Genomic DNA, 10670 nt, shown 5'->3' on the forward strand with positions numbered 1-10670 from the left:
GGTTATTTTAAAAAAATATAGATGTAAATTAAACAGAAATTTAGGAAGGTTACTTTAGATTATCTTTACAGTGGCATAGGTGCATAATTTAGATGAAGATATGAGTTAATTTAGTTATTTTTTTAATGGCGTAGATGAGTAATTTAGACAGAAAGTGAAGGGGTTACTTTAGATTATTTTCATAATGGGGTTTGATGATTTGAGTCTATTAGATTGATTGTCCAATGTTATGGGGTTTAATGAAATTTTTAGGACTTATCTTTTTTCTACACATCTTTTGAGGGTGAAAGTGAAGGCTCAGGCTTTCAATTAGTAAATAGTAATATTATAAGATAAAGAAGGCAAGAAAACAAAGAAATTACCATGAACATCGAGAACAAGTGGTGTGATTGTTTGTTCACATCAAGAACAAATTGCCTCTACTGCTAGGAGTTCACTGGAGGAGAATGTCAGCGTGTGCTCACAGTTGTTGCACCTAATCAACTTCAGGTGACAGAAATATATATACAAGGCGTTGAAAATTAAATCATATCGCCTCTATAAAAATCTCATTTATAATCCATTTACAACTCTACAAAATAGGATATGTAACGTACAAAACCGATGTACGTGTACAGACGTATATGTGTATGGATCATGGTTGTATATATGTACATGGTCGTACATAAGCTGGCTCTCCAATGTCATTGCCGGCTGTCATGCAGCCGCTGTAAAAGTGCATGCAATGCAGTCTCGCGTGCTCCGGCTGCCGCGGCCGTGGCGGGAGGCTCAGTGCCGCTGCCACCGTTATTACCATCTCCGGCGTCAGCGCCGGCGCCACCCCGGGGAGCTGCTTCAGCGCCTCCCCCCATGATCGTGGAGAGGGCGGCCGCCAGCGCCGTGGTGAAGTTGGGGTCGCTGGTGATCGCGGCGGTCATCGTCTCCAGCGCCGCCCGGTTCCTGCCATCCATCATCCCCAGCGACACCGCCGTCGGCGGCTGCGGCAACAACGGCACGGCCGGCCTGTGCGCGGCAGCAGGGAAGCCGTACATCGGGAACGGCATCGCGGGGAGGGCCGGCGGGCGGTGCTGGAGGTGCAGGCCCGCGGCGGACGCCGGCGGCGAGTGGGTGAGGTCGAGGGTGATGGTCGGGAACGGCGCGGAGGCGGAGAGCGTGGCGCCCATGGCGGCGGACGCGTAGGGGTACGACTGGAAGAGCGGCGCCGGCGCCGTGGCCGCAACGTGGTGGCCGGCGAAGAGCGCGTCGCGGCTGGCGGCCGGGCCCGAGAGGAGCATGGCGGCCGCGGCGGAGGTGGTCTTGGCCATCGCGGCGGCCGCCGGCGGGAGCTGGTGGTTGTGGGTGCCCTCGTACGTGGTGATGAGCACCGCCTTGTCCTCCGCGCACCGCTGCACCTGCGTATTTTCACGCACACGTGTGTTCGGTTAGTTACTGACGACGTGCTCCTTTCTTCTTGCATGCACGTAGAGTAGAGGCATGGCATCTCATCATCTCATCTCTACTAGCTGCACAGTCGCGTGCATAAAAGCCAAACACGTTGCAAGTTGCTTGGAGCCATTTTTTTAGTGGGAGGCGGGGAGCTTCCTGCAGGTGAGATGTCACGATCTGTGCCGTTTGACCGTGGAAGATCGAAAAGGTGCAGACGTACGTGTCCAGCCATCCCATTGATCACGGCGTGTGCTACTATATGTTATCTCTGTTTCCATTGGTTAATTCAATTGGGGACAGGTCACAGGTTAGACAAAGAGGAAGAGACGGGTGACTAGTAGCTAATAAGGTTCAAATCATTTTCTTGTTTAGCTAAGTATATATACATGTTGCATAATACCTGCTACTCTAGTTAGTAGGGTCACCCCGTTTAACTCAAATCAAGTACACACCAGCAGCCTTTAATTTGTTTGGCATTTCCTTGACCAATGCAATTCATGCATAGCTAGGAAAATAGGTCGTTTTGGTGGACCAGTCATTGAATAAGCTAACCAAATGCATATATATCATAATAATAATTCTGGGCTTAGTTAAGGCCAATTTTCAGGTTAACCAAGGGCCTACCCTCTTACCTTATGATATGATTTGTTTGTATGATAATGATATTGGCACATTATCTTTCTTGAAAAATATAACGATATGGTTTATATGCAAACAAAAAAGATAAGAATCATTTTTCTCTAATTTTATCTATGGATGAACCAATTTACTAGTCAAGTGCTTGGAGAAATAGTGCAAAAATATGTACCTGCTTCCTGACGGGACATCCTGTGGCCATTGTGCATCGGTAGTAAGCTCTGGGGCATGGGTTACCCTTTGCCATCTTCTGCCCATACTTCCTCCATTGGCAACCATCGCTGATCTACAAGTACACATACATACATTGATCCCCAACAAGATTGAGAAAAGATGGCCCAAGAATTTCAACACTGATTATAAAACTAAAGTGAAGGCATAACTGGTGGTAGGATTAATTTGCCAAAACACAAACTCTCGACAGAGAAAGTTGCAGTTCATTCAGGACTCATTGACGACATACCATTGGGGCCTCCGATCGTGCACGCACCGACACCCTGGCTCTCCGCAGCGGCGCCTCCGCCGCGGCATTCTCGCCGCGCTCAGGCGTCCCCGCCGTCCCATCCTGCTTGTTCTGATCCGCTTCGCCGCCGCTGCCACTGCCACCATCGGAATCACCCCTATCGCCGTCAAACGACGCCGGGGCCCCAGCTCTTATCGCCGGGGCCATGCGGGGGTCCATGAATTGCACTCCCGCCGGCATTGTCGCCGGTAGCATCGAGTTCGCCGAGCCGCTGGCCTGTATCGATCCATCAAAATTGTAATGAACGCGTTGCTGATGATGTGTGTTACTTGTCATGATCATTGGCAGTACGTAGCAATCAGATTAAAGGAGAGATATAATTAAGACAGTAGAAAAATGGAACATAAGGATGTACGACGGAAATGCATCGGGGTAATGCAGACATAAACACGCTAACAACCATTAGTAAGTGTGGCTTTGTTCTCAAGCTTAATTTGTTTTGGCACGGCCAAAGGTTCTTGCTAGGCCTGCTAGTGGGGCGGCGGCAAATGGGGATTTCGGGTCGGGTTCTTGCGTGGAGGTTCGTTTGCATGGGTAGTAGCGGTATTAGAGGCCAGCAGGTCGGGGCGGGGTGGGTCTGCTACATTTGCGGGTTGGGGTGGGTTAGAACGGATTTTGTTGACCTCGCGCAGCGGCTCACGAGGCACGGGGCACCTCGTGTCGACGCGTCCTTGCGCCCGCAAGAAGAAGGCGACACCACCGCCCGCCGCCGTCGCCACCACCCCTCCCGTGCGAGGTCCTCCTCCGAAGGCCACGGATCGAGGTACTCCTTTTTCTCTCGGAACCACACCGGCAACAATCAAGGTTGCGCCAACAGATCCTATTCCAGGAACCACACCGGCATCAGGTCCCTTCGAGAAGTCAAGGTGTGCCTCCTTCCCTTTTCTCTCCAATTCACTACGATCTGTTTCTCTCCAACGGAATGCAAAATATGTGTGTATCTGCTCTATTTCCAATTCAATACGAATGGTCAAATGCAAGTTAATGAAGAAAATTGGATACTGTGCATTCGACAATCTTGCAAAATATGTGTGTATCTGCTCATCTGATTTACACTTCTCAAAAGGTTTAGGTTGTTGTCACTGTTAGTGTTACTCTCAATGAAAGATTATGGATATACATTGTCAAATAGTCAGCAGTTTACAGCAGAAGTAAATCGGTGTGTTCTCTCTAAATTATTGGCTTGTATAAATAGGATTAGTATAGAAATAGAATAGCATGACCTGACATAATTATCCTTATCTGTGTGCAGCCCAGGAGGGAGTTAGGGAACTTTGAGAAGCTCAAATGGATCCTAAAGGTACCCAACTAATATGATATTCTATCAATTGGGTGTTATGATCACTGAAAGTCTAATGAACTAATCATGTAGCTAGGATCATCGCTGGTTAATTTATCAACTAATCTGTATAGTCTGATGAACTAATCATGTAGCTAGGATCAGCTTCTGCAGCTAAAAAAGTGCCTGTTAAGCCCCCGTTAGCAGGCCGATATGCCTGTGAAGTTTCTCAGTTGTGGTCATGTCTATTATTTTTGGATGTCGATGGCATTTGTTTTTGTTTCCGGAAAAGATGTGCGCAGGACTACCAATCTACAAGACTGTCACTTGGCAATTGTTTTTGTTTTCGGAAAAGGAGGATTTGGCTATCTAAAGAAATATTTGTCTTGTCTTACACGAACTGCTACTAGGATGCTGTCCGGAAATACATGTGCAGTGATCCTGGCTAGTAGTTTCAGTTCACTGACATGGTGTTTCAGTTCCATCTCTGAATCTTTTTGCAACATTTCAGTCATCTCTGAATATTTACTGCAGTGGTGCACTAACATGCTGCACATGTTATACATTTCCAGTAATCCAAAGAGTTGACAATATTTTCTGCATCTTGCATATATCTGTCTGCATGTCATTGTTGTTAGTTTTTCTAAATAATATGCTGGATTTTTCTGTGTTTTCCTTTGCATCTGCAGCCACCTGACATAATTATGTTTCTGTCATTGTTTGTGTGCATTCCAGGAGGAGGAGTTTGAAGAAGCTCAAATAGCTCTTAAAGGTACACAAATAATGTCCTGTGTGGAGTTGCTTAGTTAGCAGTCTGCTATTGTTTTCTGTTTCACAAATAATCCAATATGAAACTATCATACAACACATTGTGTTCCATACTGAATCTTTTCCTTTCATTTTTTTAGATCACTGATTGAAGAAACTTTGCCTCTGTCTCTGCAAATGTTCCAACAGCAAAATTGGGGAACTTGGATTATGAATATTTTTGTTTATGTACACTAGACATTGAGTTCAATTTGGATGTTTATTTATGAGTCTGCCCATGTCGTACTGTCATGTGTCTTCCATGCATGTTATCATCTTTGTGCTTGCGCTCTCTTGTGTTCATATGTTCGCAATGTGATATTGCACTTGCACGAGTTGTATGTATCTCCTGCGTATTCCGAGTCTTGAGATGTGAAAATCGCAGTTTCTTAACAGTGCTAGTGGAACGGTGCTAGTGCAGGTGCTGCAAGCAAAAGGGCACCAAGCAACTGCAACCTATTGCACCCGTGCTCGGTGGGGCGGGGTGGGGTGGGTAGACTAGTTAAATATATGGGGTGGGGTGGGTCAGCAGAATTGCCTTATTAGGTGTGGCCCCCATTAGCAGGTCTAGTTCTTGCGCGATGGACCATCTACATGCATAGTAGCACTGTGCTACTGTATACATAGCACGTAAACATGTATAAGACACAAACACCTCTCTCAGACACATAGATTTGATTAGCGACCTAATCAGGTGTTGAAATTTTGTTTATGAGTTTTAATGCTCAATAGTTGAACTCAAGTAAGCTCAACTAATAACACGGGTGTCACTAATAGAGAACTGATCTTTCATCTACCCGCTTTTGTCCCGGTTAATATTTGTCCCAGGATAAAAGTAGCTTTAGTCCCGGGTCAAAAATGTGCCCCCGAAGGCTACCACGGGGGGGGGGGGGGGGGTCACAACCGGGACTAAAGACCCCCCTTTTATCCCGGTTAAAGGGCCCAACCCTTTTGTCCCGGTTGGTTGGAATTACCAACCGCGACAAAAGGGGGGCCTTTTGTCCTGGTTGGTAATTCCAACCGAGATAAAAGGGGGGTCTTTTGTCCCGGTTGGAAACTCCAACTGGGATAAAGGGGGGCTTTTATCCCGGTTAGAAACTCCAACCGGGATAAAACGCCCTCCCATGCGCCCCCTCCCCACATTAACTTGTCTCTCTCCTTTAATTTTTCCTTCTCTCTCTCTCCTCCTTATCTTCTCCACCACAGATGCCTCCCCCTCACGCACAGTTCTCCTCTCCCTCTCCTCCTACTCCTTTCCCTCCCCTCCCTCCCTTCCTCTCCCGGCCCCTCCCCTCCCTCCCTTCCTCTCCCGACCCTCCCCTTCTGTTGCTCCTTTCCTTCCCCCTCTGTTGATCCTTCCCTTCCCCCTCTGCTCGCCCCTCACTGGCAGTGAGGAGCGGCAGCGGGGCGAGGGCAGGGCGCGGCGTAGAGGTGGGGCGGCCGCCGGTGGTAAGGATGGCAACGGGGCAGCTTCGGATCGGGTGGAGTGTCTGAGCATCCAAAACCGAAACCCGAACTTAAAACTTGAATCCACACCGAACACCGATTCGGGTAAAAATCCATCCCTGAAATCGAAACCCGCAGATACCCGAAACCTGAGAATACACATTGCTTGCAAAACCTACAGATCAAATTCGCCCCCTCTCTTCCGTGGGGAGATCTGGCGACGGCGATGCCACTGGGGGATGGTGCAGCGGGGATGGGAGCGGGGGACTTCGTGCTGCCGGACGAGGTTCTGGCGACCTGTACGAGCAGCTAGGTGCGGCGTGCGGGAGTCACGACCTGGAGGAAAGCATCGAGCAGCCGAGCAAGAAGATGACAGCCAGGGCCATGGTGGAGCGCCGGGAGGCGAGAAGGAGGCCAAGCCTCGAGCAGCTCATCAAGATGGAGACAGCGCCACTACCGCTGTCGTCACGTCCAGGCCGCAGGAGCAAACTAGATACGACATCCGAGGTCTCCATTCGCACCACCGCGAAGGAGAAGCACACGCAGGAGCTGTTCTTCCCACCTAAAAGCCTGGTAGTTTCCATCTCCGACGATGAGTGGCGCGCCGCGGCCGTCAAGTCTGACGTCGACGACGACCGGCGGACGAACGCGAAGAGGCCTTGAGGAAAATGGCGGGGTGCGAGCGGCGAGGCGGAGCGGGCGGCAGAGGAGTGGGTGGCGGGGCGGAGGAGCAGGAGGCAGGCGTGGCTGGGTGTGACCTGCGGCGTGCCACGTGAAGGAGACCGGGAGTCGCGGCCTCGCGGGACGGCGGGATGAAGGGGGTGCCTGGGTGCGGGACGGACTGACGGAGGGCCTTATGTACCTAGGTTTGCTAGGTGGGTTTTTAGTGGACTCAATATTTCAGGGCCCCGATGGAGCTCCACTGGTGGATTTAAAAATCCACACCAAACCCGCAGTATTTTGGGTATCCGAACCTGAAAACTGTGGGCGAAAACTAGAAACCAAAACCTGCGGACCCGAAACCCGCAGATATCTGCCCCAAACCCGATCCGCTACCATCCTTAGCCGGCGGGCAGTCGCACGAGCGGAGGTGGGGCGGCGGCCGGCGGCGGAGGTGGGCCGGTCTGGGAGGCGCGGGGAGGAGCCGCTGGCGGGGAGGAGGAGGCTGGGGAGGAGCGGCATGGTGCGGCTGGCGGGGAGGAGGCCGGCGGGGTGGAGGGTGGAGGCGAGTGGCGTGGGGGAGGACGCGGCCGGCGGAGATGGCGCGGGCGGTGCACGGGCGGCGGAGGCCGGTGGTGCGGGAGCCGAGGCAGGCCTCCACCCGTCGGTCCTTTTTTTTTTGAAAAACTCTTTTGTCCTTATTGGTAAAACCAACCGGGACTAAAGGGTGTCTTTGGTCCTGGTTGAGCGATCCGGGACTAAAGATCCTTCCTTCTGTCTCGATTGTTTTATTCCGGATGGATTTCGGAAGATTTGACCCCTACCAACCGGGATTAAAGGCGAGTTTTCTACCAGTGTGTGTTCGGTGGTCACGCGCAGAAATGAGGTGCCATATATCGTCTGAACAATGTGTGAATGCAGCCTTCGACAATATAAACTAAATAGCAGTATATATAGTAGACGTATATATGATTTAGGTAATGCTGGCAATGTGTGAATGCACAATTTGAGATACACCGGCACGGTCCCTACTGCATATTTCTGCAACTTCATTCACTGGTTGTCTGCATAAAAAGTTGGTTTGGTTGCATAGAGCAAGAAGAACGTAACTGAAATTTGAGTAATCAGATGGATGTAAAGAAAATGGGAATCAGATAGGTTGGGTGTCAATTCATACGGACGCACGGGTTTCTAGGAGCAGATTATGTGTGAAATTAATAAAGTACCAGTCCCGCTTCGCTGGCTGCTGCTTTCACGAGATACTAGATATTCAGGAGATCTTAATATTTTATTTGGTAACATGAAAGTACAACGTTGACTAGCTAGGTTCCAACTACGACGCAGGTAGCCATTTCTTTTGGACTTTGAACACGAATTAAGCCAAGAAAGTACAGGTCGCAATTAATCAAAGAGACATTATGAATGGCAAAGCTGCTGATGAGATGGTAGCAACGAGATGCAAGGGCTTGGTAAGTTCAGTTTAGTTTACCTGTTGGTGCTGCTGGGCTTGGATGAGCTGATGGTACAGCGCGCTGTGGCTGCGGGTGAGGTCGTCCAGCATCCGCCGCAGCCGCCGGTTCTCCTCGCCGGCCTGCCGGAGCTCCCCCTCCACCGTCGCCACAGCCATCTGCAGGCATATATATGTGTAAAGAGGATCAACATGTGTGTGTAGTACAACGATATATATATATAATTCTGATATGATGTGGAAGAACATTAAGGGAGAAGCCTACCTGTTTATTATGATCACTCGCTGCTCCGGCCGCCGCCCCCTCGCCGGCGTTGACCGGCGTCGCCGCCGCCGTGGTCAGCAGGTCAAGAGCAGTCTGCAAGAACCCAAGGACACGCAAACCGGCACCAAAAAAAAATCAAGCTCATACATGTATCGATCTAATGGCCGTCTTAATTACGCACGCAGACATCAATCTCAAGCTCATCTGGATCGGAGACTTACGTTGACCGTGGTATTACCGCGTCCTAGTGCTCCTGCCTCTCGGCTTCTTCCATCCCTACCGTTGCCGTCATCGTCGTTCCGACGGTGAGCGCCGCCGGTGGAGAAGAAGTCGACCTCCTTGATCTCGCTCCTGCGCCTGCCGCCGCCGGCGTGGCCGAAGGCCTGGTCTCCATGCTCCGCCAAGATCATGGCCTCCTCCTTATCTTCCTCCTCCTTGTGCTGCTCTTGCTTTGGCACCAAGTCCATGGATGGATTGGAGGTATCAAGCCGGAGAATGGAGAGGACGAGAAGGCTATATACAATTTTTGTGGCTTGTGGCCGTACTAGCTAGCTACAAGCTAGGGAAGAGAGAGAAAGAGACGATGAGATAGCGAAAGAGACGATGAGAGAGAGAGAGAGAGAGAGAGAGAGAGAGAGAGAGAGAGAGATGCCCAACTGTGCAAGCTACAAAAGAAGCACGTAACGTGAAACGGAAAGACTTGGACTTTGGACTTGCGAATGGAGACGGGACGGCAGGAGGAGTTGGACCAATGGGAGGGGGTTGGAACTGGTGGGCCAGCCCCGTGGCGTCAGCGTGAGAGGTGGCTGAGGCTGGAGGCCACGCAGTCCACGTGTCGCTGCGCGTGGGCCGTGTCAATGGGGTCAACGGATGCTGTGTTTTGCGACTCGGGGAGTGGCAGAGAGGAGGCCACGACCCATGCATCTCGATCTGTCAACATTTTCAACTTATACTGGTTGGGTTTTTGTACAGCTTGTGTCCTTTTTATACATATTGGCAATTGAAATTTAGGTCTCTTGACAACTCGATCATGGTGTGGATTCAATACAAGCTCCATGGAGTGCGGTCTCTAAAAGCCGTTTGCTGAGGGCACAGATCTTGGTTTGATACGCTAATCCTCAAATAAAGCATTTTCAAGATTTTGGTGTCAAAGCTCATATAAGAGAAGGATTTTTAGGGTTTTGTTCCATCGTCACAAACTCATCGCACATATTGGTTAATTTGGAGAGCAGAAATTAAACCAAATAGTGAGTACTGAGTAGCTAGCTACCACTAGTATTTCTCCCGTCCCATTTCGAGACCAATTGATTTTGTTGTAGGCTAGCAATGCAGTTGGCTCTATGTCCATGTGCTCGTAAAGACAACCCAACGTCATCATTATATTGGTTTGTAAAAAGGCCACCTGTATGTAGTTTCACATTTATACTTGCCAGACAAAATAGAGGTGGACTTATATAGTGACACACATATTTTTCAGCCATCACGACTATCTATCTATCATCTTAATACAATAGTGTTAAAAGAAGTCACCACGTTCGTCAAGAGGGTCTAGAAATTCCCACGTTAATCGAAAAAGAGAAGAATATGCATCGTTGGATTGAAAATCTAACTGTCTTAGATTAACTCAAAGAGTCCATGTGGGATACAATTAATTAGAGATATATATATTAAATTGCTATAATCGAAAACACATGGAGATACAAGTCTTTATTGATTTAATTTTGGTTCTTCTCTATTAGGAAATAAACTTTCCAAAAAAAAACCTCGCCACTTATGCAAGGAAAGAAAGCAAAAGAAACACTTCTTATGCGGTACAGTAGTCATCTAACTCGCCGGTCGCCGCGATCGTCCAAGGCGATCAACTTCGGCGTCCTTCGCACAAGCCTACCCGATCGATGATCCCGCAAGGCCGTGTCCTTGAGGCTGCCGAGACGCACTACCTATGCACGGTCGCCACTCTCTCCGTATCGTGACAACCGCCTCCAAAGCACTCCCGTCGATGCTGCTCCACCGGCTGTCTCCTACAACGATGCTCCACTGACAACGAAAACTCCGTGGAAGGATATATGCAAATCTAAAAACGAGGGCTTCAAAATATTAGCGTTGGCATGCTGTCCTTGGCGTTGTATGTGATACTAGCAAATAAAAGCAATGGAAGTGC

At 49.4% G+C, this 10670-nt stretch overlaps 2 protein-coding genes across 3 annotated transcripts; one reads left to right on the plus strand and one right to left on the minus strand.

Moving 5' to 3' along the window:
* Positions 1-449: 449 nt before the first annotated feature.
* On the minus strand, positions 450-9123 carry LOC101769573 (probable WRKY transcription factor 47). The gene is made up of 6 exons (XM_012844382.3): positions 8731-9123; positions 8510-8602; positions 8266-8403; positions 2525-2800; positions 2234-2347; positions 450-1391 (listed from the first exon to the last, which is right to left on the minus strand). Exons 1-6 carry the CDS (start codon positions 8974-8976, stop codon positions 684-686), a joined length of 1575 nt encoding a protein of 524 aa, XP_012699836.1. The 5' UTR covers positions 8977-9123; the 3' UTR covers positions 450-683.
* LOC101769161 lies at positions 2807-4922 on the plus strand. 2 transcript variants are annotated; one of them, XM_004960365.3, is made up of 4 exons: positions 2807-3450; positions 3837-3884; positions 4599-4635; positions 4772-4922. In XM_004960365.3, the coding sequence occupies exons 1-4, from the start codon at positions 2947-2949 to the stop codon at positions 4777-4779; spliced, it is 597 nt and encodes a 198-aa protein (XP_004960422.2). In that variant the 5' UTR covers positions 2807-2946; the 3' UTR covers positions 4780-4922. The 2 variants fall into 2 exon arrangements, with proteins under 2 accessions (XP_004960422.2, XP_012699837.2); XM_012844383.2 differs by lacking the exon at positions 4772-4922 and having other exon boundaries at positions 4599-4763.
* Positions 9124-10670: the final 1547 nt, after the last annotated feature.

This window comes from Setaria italica, chromosome III, assembly GCF_000263155.2.
Source record: "Setaria italica strain Yugu1 chromosome III, Setaria_italica_v2.0, whole genome shotgun sequence".
NCBI lineage: Eukaryota > Viridiplantae > Streptophyta > Magnoliopsida > Poales > Poaceae > Setaria > Setaria italica.

Coding starts and splice junctions, on each gene's coding strand:
- LOC101769161 (XM_012844383.2), top strand. CDS start 2,947: ATGCATCGGGGTAATGCAGACATAAACACGCTAACAACCATTAGTAAG. Junction 3,451..3,836: donor GGTCCCTTCGAGAAGTCAAG/GTGTGCCTCCTT, acceptor ATCTGTGTGCAG/CCCAGGAGGGAGTTAGGGAA. Junction 3,885..4,598: donor AGCTCAAATGGATCCTAAAG/GTACCCAACTAA, acceptor TGTGCATTCCAG/GAGGAGGAGTTTGAAGAAGC.
- LOC101769573 (XM_012844382.3), bottom strand. CDS start 8,976: ATGGACTTGGTGCCAAAGCAAGAGCAGCACAAGGAGGAGGAAGATAAG. Junction 8,603..8,730: donor GCGGTAATACCACGGTCAAC/GTAAGTCTCCGA, acceptor GGGTTCTTGCAG/ACTGCTCTTGACCTGCTGAC. Junction 1,392..2,233: donor GATGTCCCGTCAGGAAGCAG/GTACATATTTTT, acceptor GAAAATACGCAG/GTGCAGCGGTGCGCGGAGGA.